The 17,122-nt window shown below is 33.5% G+C and overlaps 1 protein-coding gene across 7 annotated transcripts in view; it reads right to left on the bottom strand.

Moving 5' to 3' along the window:
- SLC25A12 (solute carrier family 25 member 12) overlaps positions 1–17,122 on the bottom strand; it is a 54,042-nt gene that overhangs the window by 34,920 nt on the left and 2,000 nt on the right. For 6 of the 7 annotated variants that reach the window (XM_026061371.1, XM_026061372.1, XM_026061373.1 and 3 more), the window contains 3 exons: positions 16,686–16,739; positions 10,723–10,865; positions 5,324–5,439 (listed from right to left, as the gene is read on the bottom strand). In XM_026061371.1, the coding sequence (XP_025917156.1) occupies positions 5,324–5,439; positions 10,723–10,865; positions 16,686–16,739 (313 nt within the window). The remainder of the gene's footprint in view (positions 1–5,323; positions 5,440–10,722; positions 10,866–16,685; positions 16,740–17,122) is intronic. The other variant, XM_026061376.1, reaches the window with a different exon arrangement.

The raw sequence follows: 17,122 nt of genomic DNA, 5'->3' as shown, positions 1-17,122 counted from the left end.
GTGAGAACAAAAAGCAAGTTGCAGGAAAAGTAAGAAAGTCAGAGTATAAATAGTCGCACTGTATTTCTACTCTTATTTGAAAAGACTAAGATCATTATTAGTGACAGCCATAATAATGACTTGTCAATTTTGAGTTCTGTTTCACCTGTTCTTTTCCCTTCCCTATTGCTGAACTACAGTTTTGAACTTAATACTATAGAGAACGTTCAACATCTTGTGGTCTTAAGCTGTTTATTATTATAACAAATAAGTAGGGGCTCCCATCCCRTACTGTTCATCAGTGTTTAGAACTGTGGCTTAAAACAGGAAAGAATGATACAACAGAAAACAAACAAAAACAAACAGCATCAGGACAAGAGAAAGTCATAACATACCCTTTTGTTTCCTCCATTATCTGCAGGTGTTAAGTAAAATACATCTTGAAAACAGGCAGCTAATAAATGGTTTTCAAGAAGCCAARAAAACTAGGCATTCCAGTTTACTGCACACTTGATAGAGCATTGTGCTATTCTTATATCCTCATATCTCTAACCATGTGATTATGAGATTTTTCTGTTTATATTTTTAAAAGTTTCCAGCCTTTATGGTCACAAATAATATTTTATAARCCAAAAACTTTAATCTTAAAGTCAAATACTAGCATTTTCAATCCAGTTGTTCTTTTGGAAATGGTGAAGGAGTGAGTAGGAGTGATCTGTGTTTCCTGAACAGTAATACTCAACAGCAAAGAATTATAACAACATATATTAAATTCTTTTCTCTTATTCTTCTCACTTGCCTTCTTCCAGTGTTCTCAAACTCTGCTATGTTCTGCTAAAGAGAAATCTGAACCTTCTCCCCAACAGTGAAAGTTGTTGGGAGTTAATTCTTTTGTTTAATAAAATAGATGGACAAGATTTCAGTATCACTGTACACTAAACTTCTGTAAATATTTTATTATATTGATGTTTATTATTTTGTTTCACCAATATCATTGTAATTTTGATGTAGATGGATTATCTAACAGCAGTCCAATCCTCATCACCCTCAGTGCCTTTAAAAAGGCCATTATACTCTGCAAAATATTTGTAATGAGATTTTGAGCTGCGGCATTTAAAAGCCTTATGTTCAGTTCCATAAATATTTTTCGATTAGCTCCAAAATAAATGTAAAACTCCAAATACAGAAGAACCATAAACATGAAGGCAATAAAATTGTTTCAAAATCTCATTATATTAGCTGTGTCTTTCTATCCCTATCAACAGGGGTATCTAACTAAAAATCAGTCTCTGAAATTCTCTAGTGTATCAGAGAACGGCTTTCTCTGTGACATCTCTACAAGAACAGCTGGAAAAAGCCTTGAAATTGTACATTCCAGTGGAAAGTGACACAGTTCAGATCATTGTATGGTTTGTCCAAGGGATAAAATATAAAGAATTCTTCCATTTCCAGTTAGATACCTACTTCTTGAGAGAAGTGTCAGGAATAGTCACAGGTTTCTCCTTTTCTCCACAGTGAGGATTCTCTGCCTCAGCATTGAAACAGAGCAAGTTGCTTGAGCAGATTTAACATTCAGGTTTGTTTTAACCTGAATYCAGAACAAGATACCTTTAAAAAATAGCAATTAAAAAAAGTTTCCTTAGTGTAATAGCATTATTTTATGACCTGTTTCTAAATATTTCATTCATGTTAAGGAGTTTGGTCAGTTACACTCCGTGACCAAAAGAGCAGAGTGGTTGCCAGTCTTCCCTGGCTACAGACAGCAAGCCAGAGCAAGAAAGATAATGCTGGCAAAAAAAGATCATTTTTCTTTATCAGCTTGAGCTGTATCTTTTTAATATCTTATGGTTAAAGCAATATTGTAAGGGCTCATCAGCAACATATTTCCCATAAAATATTCACCTAGCATTTATGAAGACATTYGATTTGGAAAAGAAATGCTTTCTTTCCTATGTCTCCATGATTTAAAAATGATATAAATTACACTGTTACTTGTATCAATGTGTTATTAAAACAGTCAYGTTCTTGCTTTTTATTCAGCAAGCTGACAATATTTGCAGTGCAGCTGAAACATGTAGACCACACTGAACAAATTGTGTAACCAGATTGCTCAGGCGCAGTAGGTCCAACTCAATTTCATAGCAGTGGACATACTATACACATATTGCAGCATACTATCTGCACATTTGCAGCAGTCATTTGGGTTTCTGGATGTCCAAAACTCCCGAAAAGTGTCCCAAAGCAATAAGAAAGTAGATGACACATTAAAGTGACAAAGAACAACACACAGGCTTCCTATTTCAACAATTCTAATTAATATATGATATTACATAGGCAAAGACACTGATTAGTGTAGCATAGCAGACACTTATTTCAACCAAATAGTTTCTAAAGAATCATAAACTCTTTTCCACTTTCCATTTCTCAGCGTGTAGGATGGAAACTTTTCTGTTATACAATTTAATCAACGCTAGGACTTTAATCAAGACTAGGAGGCTAAAGTTTTAGAGAGATGAGTGGCAGACTGAGGGTAAAGAAGACTGCAAGAAGGTAGAGTGACCAAGTATGGTCTAGGTCCATGTCAGTAAATAAATTCTAAAAAAGAGAAGGTGTGAACCTGAGTGAAGCAACTTGCATTCAAATACACAGCTAGGTCTAAAAAAAAAAAAAAATCAACAAGTATACTTAACTCTCTCCAGGTAAGTGAAAAATCCAAGTAGATCAGGATGCTTTTGAAAATGCCATAGAGTCATACCCAAATGGTTTGGGGATATGGCCAGCTTGCATGCAGGATCATTCGTTATCATGGGACCARAGCCAGCATAGCTTTCTTCCAGTGTTCTGGTTTGAGCTCAGCTTAAAACACCGGCAAGGCCAGTGCTGTGTTCAAGTTAATGCCGCCCTAACAGACCCAACTTGATTCTGCGCTCCACTCTTCAAGCAACCCCAGTTCCTGATGCACAGCACAGAAAAACCTAAACAAATCCATCTCAATTCTGTCAGGACTTAACTGGCTTGAGTTAGCTTTGAAATCAATATAATCACATTCATATAACATTGCATATGAACAAGAAAATCTTAGAAGACTCATGTTTGCTCCCAAAACCAACAAGGTTTAWCTGCAAATTGGATACATTATCCTCTGATGAAGTAGAGCTGACTTGTCTAATAGCAATTTTCACACTGCTTAGCTAAACTTACTCTATTTCAGTATATTTCTAATAATTATTAAGACTTTTAACTTTTAATATGTATAACTAATTCATAGAATGTATACAGTATGTATGTTAAATTTTATAATATAGCACCATTAACTTTCTCTCTTTTAGTTCAAGAGGCAAATTAGCTTTACTTATTCATACTCCTGCTTGGAGCGCAGACACTACTAACTAAAGAGACCTAGCCTTTCCTTTCTTATGAAWAGCCATTCGTAAAGATTCTTTAAAGAAAATCAGCACTGAAAGTGTCATGTTTCACCAAGATGATCATCTTCCTCTAAAGACTGTGGACTCTCCTAACTTCTTTATATATTTTCCTGTTTTCACACAAAACTAAACTCTGTGCCTTTCTGTTTATGTAGTGTGAGAATAAAAGAGTGCATGGCTCATTTATAAAACAGCCTCTATAACCCACAAGACTGACGTGGAAATTGACTGTAGAGTTATCAAATACTGAATGTGTCAAATATCATCACTCAATTTTTCCCCACAAGGTACGAGCATTAATTTGTATGATATCCCCATGAACTGAAAACAAGCAGCCCATTTTACAAATAAACAAAAAGAAAGCAAAAAAGCAGCAATGAAAATGAGGGAAGCTGTTCCACAAAATATGTATCCATTTTGACATGCTACAACATACTATTAAATATAGTAGTAATTACAATAGAATTTAATTGTAAAAACAAGAAACCAATGATAAATTTCAAATTCTCTAAACAGTAAACAGTTTCCTATTCAAGATTTATCAGCTTTATAAAAAAAATAGTTTTTGTTATAAAAAATTTTTTACAGAAAGATATGGGGCAACTTTGTATAATTTTGTGTTTTATAGTTTCTCTTGTTGTCTTGKTTTTTTAGCCTTTAAAAACAATGATCTGATCATAAAAATAACAATCCTCTGACTGAAAAATCAGTGTACAATCTGAAATCACCTTTCATTCATTTATGGAAACAGCTATTTCAAGTTGTGTTCATATAAGCTACTAAGTGTATATCCCCATTCTTTGTGAGTTTATTAAATACAGCATCATTAAGACAGTCAGACAGATTGCAATAGTTTGTCCACTTCCTAATGACTGCATTTACTGACTTCATCTCTACATAAGTTCTAAGGGATTTTCTTTACAAAATGTTGTGTATCCAAATTGCTTAGTATTTGACCCCTCAGTTAATCATGTAATTTAACAGACATCATAATTCAAGTAGTTCTGTTTATATAAAGAGACCCTTGCATGTTTTGTTTAAACTCTTTTTTCCCCAAAACAGTTGCAAAAATTTTAAGAAAAATCAAGTAGTACAAAGAGTAAGTGTTTACAAATCCAAGCATAGTTTGCATTTTCTTTATTGAGAGCTTTATTCTTTTGGATAGAAATAACATTTAATTTTCATTTCATTTATTAAAAATCTTAGCATTGATTTATCTAATTTTCATTAACATACAAAGTTTTAAAAATAAAAGCTAGTCCTCTTTAAATTGCAATGTTAATAGTTATTTAGCAACATCATAAAGTGGTATAGTTAGCTTAAAGATTTTTGTCCAGTTACTAATTTATGTGATTAGAAAAAAAAAAGAAAAAAAGAAACTTAAAGGCCACAATTTCTTCCTTATATTCCAAATACAAGATCTAGTTGGAAGTTACATTCATAACATTAATGTAAGTCTTGCTCCTCAAGAATAGGAACATTAAGCTAGGAATTCTAAAGATTAGACCTTCTTCATTTCTATTTCCAGCTCTTACTAAATCTAATGACAATTCTCCAAATAGGTGGAGATCCAGAATGTATTTTAAAAGTCCCTCAAACAATGAAGGAGCTCAAAGTCCATAATACAAAGAATTTTGCTTAGGATGACACTGAACAAAATAGTATCGTATCAACTACTTCAGGAACATGAAAAAATCATGATTCAGGAAGACAGAGTAAAATATTTTTCATTTCTGTGCATTTCTTAAGCTTTTATATTAGCTATCACTTGGAAGAAGAAACATGTTTTGCTCATGCAGACTCTTTTAGGAAATCAGTACTTTACTGCACAGTAAGCATTTCTAGTTGCGACGAACCATTCTTACAGTCTATACTATTACTATTACTTTCTTAAAGTGGTTTTCTTTAGATATTCTTACCAAATGTTACTTCTCCATTGCCATTCTTGTCAAACAACTGAAAAGCAACAATGAATATTGCATCTGGCGTACACAAAACTGATTCAAATGCCAAAAATTCTTGATAGGAAATCAACCTACAAAGGAAAAATAAAGAAGTTGCAATAATTTCAAAAATTATTTACAATATCAATGATTTCTTGTCCTTGATGCTCTAGAAAACTTTATGATCCAGTTATTAAACAAAATTTCAATATAAAAAATAGACTCTATACTAGAGATGTAAAGAGAGGTATTTGTTACTTTTGAGAAGTTACTTAACCTTTGTATGACTCAGTTTCTTCATCAATAGAAGGACTAAATGCAACCATTTTTCAGATCCTTCAACAACAAAATACAATCAATTCTCAGTGAATATCATCTATTTATTGCCTGGTAATTATAAATTTAAACAGATAGCATTTAAAAGTTAAGATATATATTAAAAAAAAAAAAATCTACCAGCATGAAATTTAGAGGCCTGTCAGTATAATATTACTGATTTATATACAAAACTCTACTGAAAAAAAAGACATTTTATTGTAAGAACATACATATAAATATTTTTTCTTAAAACAACCTTTAACATTAGTAAAAAAAAAATATGATCAGAAAAAGTTATATTTTAGTATATAGTGTGTGTGTATACACACACACACATATATATTACACTTCAAATATAATATGAACTATAAAGTCATGTATTTGAGAACTTAAATAAATAAATAAAGTAAAAGAATGTTTGGACATTCAGACATGACCAAGGATCTGAGTGCTAAAGGTTGATCACAGGGCTATGAGCTGTGCACGTGAGACAGTCACAATACAGACAAAAGCAGCTCAGGATGCATTAGGAGAGCTGTTTCCAGCAGAGATGAGGAAGCAGGAGTATCACCAGATAGGGCTCTAATGACATCTCTGGAATGCTGCATACAAATCAAGGTCCTTGCGTTGAAAAAGACAAATTCAAACTGGAATGGATACAGACACAGTTTATTAGGATCATAAAGAACTTTTCTGGAGGAACTGAGCTTATTCAGACTAGCAGAAAAAATGTTAAGGGATCCTAATCTATATATAAGAAAAGCTGCAGAAAGATAAACCTCAGGCCAGGAGAAGATAAAGGATAATGCTGGCACAAGAACAAAATAGTATATGGTGGCTGTAAAGATATTTAGAGCAGGCATATACTGTGGCCTCTCCAGAACACTGCAAGCAAAAGCCTAATGTTCTAACAGCAAAGCTTAAGTGGTTTATTAAAGCCCCTGTGTGATTTCATCCTTATAAAAACAGGGGACTTAACTTGATGACTTAGAAGATTCCATCCAGAACCAAGTTCTCTAGCTCAGTTTATAGAAATGAGTGATGGGGTATCTATTTTAACATCAAGTAAATTATTAATGGCAATAAGAATTTTAATTAGATTTCTAAAATTAAGAGTGAACTAAAAAAAAAAAATACTATTTCAATAGACGCTGTTAACACACAGAATATCTCTGTGGATGGTAATTTTCTCAGAAAACGTACATATTAATCTGAATTTATAAAATGCAATTGTTTAGTACTCTTCATAAGAGACCATTAGCTCATAATGGTTATTTCACACATATATTGCTTACTGCTGAGGACCTACGTAAAAATTTCTTTCTCTATAGGAAAAAACATATCAAACCACACTATTCACTAGTTCATCTAGTCTTTCTTTGTCAAAGTATATGCAAAGTAGAATCAAGATACTTAAACAAGGTCCCATATTTTAACATTCTTGCTGAAGCTGAATCATAAGACGTGATATATGCTTTATAACAAAAAACAGAAAGAAGTAATGATTTTGCAGAAGTTAAGATAAGGTAGATATGAAATTAAGATATTAATTTGTCACATTTTAGCCATAAAATCAAAGATGTGAGAATGGTTATCCAGATGCCAACTCAATTTCATCCAAAGGATGATCTTAACAAATAAGGTTTTAGCATTAGCATTTAGCAACAGAACATCCTTTAAAATAATTGTAAATACTATCATTTCAAAATATACCTCACATACAAGTGTAAACCTGATATACAAAATAATTCCTAATCAGGAAGCTTTATAACTGACAGAATCAGGAGACAATCCCTGTAGAATGCATAGGCAAAAGCCTGAACCTGAAAGAAGCCGTCTTCACAAGTCCCCCATTAACAGGGCCTACAGCAAAAGGAGAGAAATACATTCAATTTCCTTCCCATATGCTCAACTTGCAGATTCCTAAGAGCAGGGATATCCCCCGTGATCCTCCATTATCAGGGCGGAGATAACAGGAGCTAGATAAAATGAGATAATGGAGGGTCCCATCCAATTGAGCTCGCTGCATTACGGAGTCTGTAACAATACCAAAACACTCACCTTTCATTTTACCTGTAACACTCCAACACTTTTTTAAATGTTCTTTTCTCTTATTTCTTCTCTACTCTTACAGCTTATTTTGCATGGTTTTGAAGAGTATGTTTATAATAGTACAGCTCTGCAGTTTTTTTTCCACAACACTGCTTTAAGAATTAATGTACAGTACTGTTGTGACACTATTCTGTGAAACCTCAGGTCTTTCTTCAGGACCTAGCTTAAGAACACACTTCCAAATTCTAAAAACCATCTTGTGATGAGCAGAGTAGCCAGAAATAAGCAATTTAAATGAAGAATTTAGAATGACCACTGTTAAGTTTTGAAAGTTTGAAGGGAGGAAAAAGTCTTTGATTTTAAAACTACAATACCTACTAATCTCAAATTAGGTTGYGTAATTGGTTAGCTGGTTTTGGCACACATGTACAAGTACTTTATTCAGAGAGGATAGGTACCCTAATCCTAATTTTGAAAATAGTGCCTGAAGTCTGATGACATAGGAATGCTTTGAGTGTTTTACTTACAGTATCAGTCAAATTCCACTGTATTAAATGGATATCAGATAAAGCAATTTAGGCCAAATTCTAATTTAGATCTCATCATATTAACTTCTGAGAACATTTGTATTTGTAATAGTGAGGAAATAACACTTTGAAAGTGAAGAATCATCGTTTATAAGAACCACCTTATAGAACTCCACCAAAGCAACTTAGTCTTGTACTCCAGTAATAGGAGAATGCAATAGTATTCTGGAAAAGTTACATAACTATCAAAGTATGGACAGAAAAAGTAATTAAAAAAAACATGCCTACAGAGATCCATTTCCCAAATATGCTTTTTTTCTAAAGGTGCCAAAYTTAAATCTATGTGAAGTCAACAAGAATTAACAAAGAAAAGTTGCCAAGAATACTTTGAGCATTTATTTGAGGGGTAAGTGAGCCTAACAGAAAATGGTAGAAGATACAATTAAAATTTCTTAACAGAACCCGGAGATACTCAATGACTTGCTGTGGACTTCGGGCTATCATTTAATTTACAAATGTCTGTATTAAAATGGAACAATGATAACTCCTTGAGCTTTAGAAAATAACTTTAAGTCCTTGGAAAGATGTAATGTGTTACTAGAATTTGATTGAAGACTAAAGTAATTATTCATGCTATAGATTAAACTCTCTGTATAAATAATATAGCTATCAGAGTCTGGATTTTGATATATTGCAGCTCACTATAAAGTCTAGGAAGAATAAGCTTCTAGATATAAATAAATAAACCAAAGATGATTATTGGGGCATAATAAATTGTTCATATGAAATACTGATTAGAGATAAACATAGATTAAAACGCTTAAGAAAATACATTTCAGACAAGTATCAACAGGTACTCAGACAGACAAACATTTTGTACTGCAGATTGTATGGTAATAGTTGCCCATTATTTCATTGTTCCCATACAGTAGTAGATCAAGTGCACTTACCCATAATCGATTACCTCGCTTTGAACAACATTACCCAGATTAAAAAACAAAACAAACAAAAAAACTTATATTCACAGAGAAAGCAACAAAAAGGTGACGCCTCAGTGTCAACTTCTGTTGAAAGCAATAAAACAAATTATTGATTTCTTATTAAGAAAGGTCCTTTTATAAAACATTTTTTGAAGAAATGCCCACTTTAAAACGTAACTAACAGCTTTCAGAAGACAAGATATTCAACATGTTGGTTTACTAGTCATCAATTAGACTTATTTCAACAGATACATACAGAATAGCGTTTTCAGTCTTTAACAATATAGTAAACTACAGCTATGTGTCACAAACAGCAAGACAGTTTATTTGGAATTATCAAATTTATGTATATATATCAAAYGTATTACCAAAATGCTGCAACTTTGTTTTTTAAAGAGCCATCATGTAACATTACAATAAACAGGAGATCCTGTATTTGCTATTTAATATAAAATGTATACAACATATGTAATTTTATTTGTGAAGTGCAGATACTGTGCAAACTGCTCAGGAGACTATGCAAGCTAATAAAATCTTCTAAAACAGAACAATAAAGGGAAACAAAAACATTCACGTGATGTCAAACGTCAGATTTAGACTCACAAAACCTAGGAAGTTAAGAGACTTTCAATTTAAAATAAATTACATCTATCTATTAAAAAATGTATTGCATCCTATTTTAATAGCAACCTTCTATCTCTACAAAATACCCACTCCCCTCTGTATTCTTGACCTGTGCTCTTATACATCTTAACCTTTCCACTTTACTTTAACAACATCCACACTTTCTGCTACAATCCAAGGCTGAAGCTGGAAGCCTACATACAGCAAAGAGAAAAGAAAAGTAGGGAAAGCTCCTTTGAAGATGAGTTGGTTAAAGGGTATAATCTCAGCAGAGTGGACGTTTTGTAAATTTGTTTCAGAGAGCCATCTAAAACCAAATAATACTGTCCATAATCAGTGCTGGAAAAGCATTACATGGTGTGACCTTATCTTGATTAGACAAACACTTTCTTCCTTCATATCATCATTAGTATCTCTCTTTCTTAATATACAGCACTTTTTAACAGTCCTCAGTGGTTTGATCTGTATTGCATACTACAGGAATAAGACAGCTTTTCCATATTTCCATGCTCAATTACAGATACTAAAGACTCTACAGAGTCTATAATTGTGGACCTAAGTATACAAAAAAGAACTTTTTCAGGGCAATTATACTATATTAAAGTTATTTGCAGTTCAATCTACTTTGCATTTATAGTAATTGTCAAAACTCCTTTAAAACAAATCTTAATTTAAAAAATACTTTAAACACTCACTGTTATATATTTTTCCAGCTTCCAAAAGTATAGTTTATTGTACTTGAGAAAAATCTCATTACTCAAATAAGCTTAAAGCATAATCAAATCAGCAATATATTTTAGAAAATGAAATTATCAGAGAAACTCACTCATTTACCAATATATTACAGGCTTCTAATGGAAAGCAAAATTCTCACCCATCCTTTGTTTGATCTGCCACTCCGGCCAACAGCTGTACTGTTTTAGGATTATAACGTGGATCTGTATACAGCCCTAGGTATTTTTGCACAAAATCTTCCGGGGTCATGTAATGCTCACCATCTTTCTCAACACTGGCGTACTACAGTCATAAAAAAAAAAAAAAAAAAGCCATTTAGATACTAATTATCAGTGATTACCAAAATATTATCTTTACTGAAGATCACTTGAAATTGTGGACAACTGTCTGCAAGTAACTGCTCTGAAATTAAAGGGTTTGGTTAAACTAATAGTGCTACTATACTAGTTGCTTACCATCAACAATCAGGTTATCCCTGTAGAATAGATGTGTTCATATAATGACCAGTATCTTCTAATAAAAAGACAATTATGTATTTTCAGAAACTGTCAATTATTTGCATAAATTTATAAAAATTACAGCCGTGCTGTAGCTTTCCATTTGCAGCTACACTGTAAAAACCATGGCACATAAATAATATTTTTCAAATTGTAATTACAAGAGTGAGCAGGAACAATTATTCAAAATACGTTTGCTACTAGAAACTGTAAGAATGTTTTTGTTTTCTCTTTTTGTGAGAAATGATCTTTCAGATTTCTTTTTGTTCTGAAACTAATGGTTTTGGCATTTCTCATTTAAGTAAAAAATTCACACATACAAAAGGATTTGGGTCAATTGAAATGCTTTGATTTTAGTTTGAGTTTTGATTTGATTTTAAGTTTGAGTTTTATTAACAACAAAATAAATTTTCACATCTAAGTCACCAGCAAATTTTAGAAATACTGAGTAATTTAAATGATATTAATACAACCCATTAAAAATAAAACAACCAAGTACATCTTTATTACTTCTACACCAAGACAAATGTCTATATAAGTATTCTAAATAATTACTTTTCTGTTTCAAAACACTAGGAACTGGCTCTTAAAAAATCCTATCTGTAGGGCAACTTTCAATTTAAAGTGAACATTTTAGCATAAACACCGTACCCCCAACTATCCAGTTAGGCTGAACAATATTAGTCTTGAACTAGGATCATGGGGTGGCAGGAGTAGAAAGTATCACCCGTTCCTTTTACAAATCAAGCCTATTACTGAGCTATCAGAACAAGAYGCCATTCAGCCATACCTGTAGATAAACAGTACCATCATCCCTCTTGTTATGTGCTTGGGTACAGAAACAATTGATGACTTACTTTCTTGCTTTCTGTAGTCATCACTGAATGTCAAGTAGCATTCGATATTTGAAGTCATCATCATGTACAAAAATGAATATAGGGAAAATGTATTATGGAAGTTCATACCCTTCAGATCTTGCTTCAAGATGGCAGTATAGTTGCATAAAAATGGTATTGTATTTATTTATGATGTGACAATGACCTCAGAAATAAAATCTAAGTTTTCTGATTGCAAAGTTAAACTATGTTTGCACTCTGGAATATAGGAAAAATCTCAAAAGATTTCTAGTTCACTGAACTACTGTGAGACAACCCAGTTTGACGATTGAGTTTGTTTCTCAGCATTTTCGCTCTAGAAGCCTGTAAGCAAGCTTATTTAATATTTTTAAAGTTCATCTGTTGTGTTCACTGTCTACTGTACAGGCTACTTGTTCACACAATGAATTAGATKCAAATCTTCAAACATTTATGTAGACCTGTGTTCCTTCTGTGAAAGAGAAGTTATACAACTTCACATCCATTCCTTTAGAATTTTGATTTGTAAAAAAAGTAATGATTTTAATTCATTTGTAAAAATGTAATTCACCTTTCTAGGTTCTAATCGTTAAAAGACGATTACACAAGAGTTCTCCGCAGAAAAAAAAATAAATAAAAGCAATGCCCCCCCTCCCCCCCCAGCCCAAGAGCCTATAGTGCAAACTTCAATTAGTGGCCTTATCTGTAATTTGTAACTCTTCCATTATATATTGYAGTATCTTGATTCAGTTGACACAGCTTTATGTGAAAGAGTAACAAAATGGGCACTTATTCTGCCAAGGACCCACAAGAATTAGAATGTTAATAATAACATCTAAACACAAGACCTCTTAAGATTTAAAACTCYGTTAAGATAAAGGGGGTCATTCACRTGTCTCATGCTTGTTTCAGCTGAATGCAACCCAACAAATTCAGTCAGGATGCAGTTTCAGCATATAGGAGCTTGCCTCAGTATCAATACCTGCTTAAGAAGCTTCTGCCTTAGCCTCCATCTCTTTCACCATACCAGCCCCTCACATCTCATTGTCTTTCCCTCTTCCCTCTTACAGCTGTGCGGATGGCTGCATGCACGTTTACRTTGTAAAGCAGATTAGTGAACCAACCAAAAATTAAAACAGGTGATTTCCACAAAAAGAGGAACACACAGAAGTGGGCAGGAAATCTTAAAGTCAGCACGCAACAATATAATGAAACTGTGACTTCAGGTATCACTCAGTCAATTTGTAAAGGTCCCCTTTTCAATCATATACACAAGTGACTAAGAAACGCATTATGAAGCACAGTTCTGCTGCAACACATGCAATCCAAAGCAAGTTTTATATGTGAAGGATTACAGGACATGCAGAATATTGAACATATCCTAAAAAAATAACAGAATTCAATTGCATGACAGTTGAGCGCCTATCAAAGACAGTCARAATCTAAATGTCATCGTCTTATTTCTTCAGGCACCAACTTATCTGAGCTTATTATAAAAAGTGACTTGTTTTACAACAAAAACTTCAGAGGAGGAGTTTTTTTATTTTTTTTTAAGACAAGAATAATTAACTGACAGATACATTCAGCTCCATATGAGAAGGTCATGATAGTTTGACAAAGTTGGCAATGTGCCAATAAATTATGGACTGACAAAGCAGCTAGGCTATCCCCTTACAAAATCTATCCTCAAATGACCTTTTCACCATGCAAAGTAAGTCAAGAAGCTTTTAGCACATAACAGGCAATTGTTAATTATACTTTAAATTGCATATAAAATAAAACACATCTATTAAATCTATATTTTCCTCAATCTCGACTTATGTTACTTTATAATAAAAAAATACTATTATACATGCACAGACTGTCTCAGGTAAGCATTTGATGAATTTGCATATGATTTTTTTTTTAAAAGATCATCACATAACATAAACACACAAAACTATACTGCATTTGCACCATATCAAGTTAGGTATCATCATGCTTCCAGAAGTGATGCTCTCTTTGAAAATCTGGTTAGTTTTCAGTTTAAAAGTATTTTCTATCCCAATGTTTTATCTGGACAGAGGAGAAAAGTTCCAAAACAAAAGACCACCTACTGGAATTCTTAACTTTTTTTCTTTCTTAGTCTTACTAAGTTATAAGCAAGAGATTCAGGACACTAAGTGAAAAATTGAAGCTTCCTTTATTAAAATTGGAAAATGTTTGTGTGTTTCTTTTTCCACCTTGCTGGATCAGGTTTCATCTGCATTCAGCAGACAGGGAATAATTCAGCTATACTTCCCCATGGTTGACTGTATCCTGCCTAAGAAAAAAGAATGGGGGCTCACTAAGAAATCTGATAATTGTTGTTCTATGAAAGCCTTTATCCTTCAGTGAGTTTCTATTTTGTTCCTTCATGGTCGCYGCTGAAGTCAGTGGTTAGCAAACTCTTGCTGTGACCACAATAAGTTCCTAATGCCTGCAGTTCTGATGATTAAAAGTGAAAGAAGACCTGAGAGGTAACTTATTTGATGGTGTGCACACATAAAATCTCAATGCCTGCATTTCATATTTACTGGATTACATAGAAATAATAGCACAACATCTTTTCACACCACTTAAATTTAAGATTTTTAATTGTTTAAAATAAAAAACAATTATAGGAAACTTCAGAAATTTTAAGAGAAGGGTAAGTGCTAAGCATCCATTGAGATGCAAGTTAAACTGGATGGACGGAGGAGTTGACGTATCGTATTAGGGGGTACATATGAATAGAAGGAAATCTAAATACACTCTGTATGTGCAAGATGGATGACGAAGAGGCCTAGAGCGCACATCTTCCCTTCTGTCTATTTCCAAGGGAAGCCAAATTTAGGAAGGAATGCACGACCTTTAGCTGAAGCACACAGAACAGGCTTGCACCCTCAGCAAGGAGCACAGCATATCTGACCCATGATGTGTGCAACACTAACAATATTTCATAACAAGACTCTCTGCAACTTAGTCTTGGAAAGAATAGGTTCTCTTTTGATTTTTTTTTAATGTTTGTAACTAAATTTATTTGCTACATATCAAAGCAAGAACATGATTTCAAACTTTACAAGAATCAAATATAATCCAAAACAAATATAAAGTCTCTTTCTATGCTGGACATGTCTGTACTGTTTGTGGGTTTTTTTTATTGCAAATCTCAGATATCCAAGGAAAAACAGGAGAGCTTTTGTATTTTTGATTCCTCAGAGCACAAAACAATCCACCGTATTTAGCATGTTTGTTTGAAAATAACAAGATGGACAGGAAGAAAATCAAAACCTTTTTTTAAAAATAGTAAATTGTTTGTTTTTTCGGTCTATATGCATGTTGTTATTCAGACAATTTAAAGATTCAGTTGCACAGCATTCTTCCTCTCCACTTTTTCCTGTATGGTCAAAACCAAGGGTTTCAAATAATTTACTTATTTCCAGAAGCAAACACTTCTACTGCAATATACACCAGAAGTCAAGAATCATACAAACTCCACATTTCCAAGTTGAGCAGAATATTTTGACATTACATTTCACTTTTTGCCACCAAACAGAAAGGAGTGCAAGTGCCTTACAAATTAGTTGGAGAAGTGCTGTGTGACATTCCAGAATCACATTGATAGTAAATGTTTTTCATATTTTAATGTTGCTTATTTGACAAGAAATCTCTATTGTATTCCTTATATAAAAGCTAAATGCCACATCAGTGATAAATGAATTTATGAAGGAAAGAATTTTATTAGAAATTAAAAGCTAGACTTTCATGGTTTGCTTCAACATTCTAAGTTTCAGCACTCAAGCAACATTACCAGAATAATCCATTATGCAAAAAAGATAAGTTATATCTCAATCATGTATTTTTTTTTTTTCTTTCTCAGGCAAAAAGATTTGTCTACTGATCAYATGTGGAAACTGTTAAATAATAAGTTAAGACCAAAAGTTACCTGTCAAAGATGGCACAATAGATTTTCCCATGTACAATATTAGCCCTAAAACTTAATTTTAATTTCTTTCCTTTCCCACAGAGTAAAACTTCTTGAATACACTGTGTAATACTCAACTTAAAGGGAAAGAAAAAACAGTATTTTATTGGTTTTGGAAATATCAGTGGTCCAATTATGAACCTAAAACCAGTTCTAGTTCTTATTCCATCAGCATGTTAAAAATCTTATCAAATTTTGAGGATCAATTGGGTTTTCCTTTTAGAAAGTCCTTCCCTATAGCTAAGGAGAGTAGAGAAAACTTCATGCTGTTTATATACATTAATTCTAATGCCCTACCAGAGATAATATTTGTATTACTCTGCTTATATAATGAAACTCATCAACCTTAATAAATTAATTATAAGTTCTAAAAACATTGCTAGTAGTCCATCCATTTATAAGAGCATCACATAAAAATCCCCAAAAGAGAATATATAGCCATGTAAGAAGAATTTTTAGAACCTTGCAAAAGGATATTTAAAAAATAACACTACTTAGGTATGGTTATAATTACTTGCTTCATAGGAAATTAGAAAATATTTCAGAAATTTATTTCAGATTATAATTTGAAAATGTTTAATGCCAATTTGTGTCAGGAACAGCTCCTCCTCAGTGCCAGAAGGCCCTTTCAACATCCCATGTATGCAAAATGAACTTTCAACAGTACCACAAGCACAACACAGGCATGATGCTGTGACACACTGCTGAAAAGAAAAGGCAAAGAAAAAAGTCTGTCAATCAAACAACATAAGACAGATCTGTTTACCTGCAAAAAAATATTTCGCAGTTCAGCAGGATCAGCTCTCTTAGTTGATTGCACCTGTGAACAGAAGTAAGTTAATGCTTCACTAGCTGAGCTACTGACAGAGTTCAGAAGAAAAATGCAATCTGCACTGATAAGGGTAATAAATATCACTTCTCTTATCTAACCGATAAGGAGAATCTCAAACATCAGACCCTTTGCTTTTATTGCTCGGCTCTAAAATAACACAAGCACCGATGATAGCTGTCAAACCGGCGGGACACGGCCAGCCGCGGAGCCCCGCGCCCGCGGCCCCGCAGCGACCGTTACCGCCCGCGCGCACCGGCCAACGGCCGCCCCGCGCCCGAGGCAGGGCAGGCTGCGCGGCCCCTTCACGGGGCGCCCCGCCATCGCCGCCCCCGCCCGCCTTCTCCTTGCCCCGCGGGGCTCCCTCCCGCCGC

This window comes from Apteryx rowi, unplaced genomic scaffold, assembly GCF_003343035.1.
Source record: "Apteryx rowi isolate R43461 unplaced genomic scaffold, aptRow1 scaffold_180, whole genome shotgun sequence".
In the NCBI taxonomy this organism is placed as follows: Eukaryota; Metazoa; Chordata; class Aves; order Apterygiformes; family Apterygidae; genus Apteryx; species Apteryx rowi.
The sequence above is the reverse complement of the archived record's forward strand: the minus strand, read 5'-3'. Positions and strand labels throughout refer to the sequence as shown.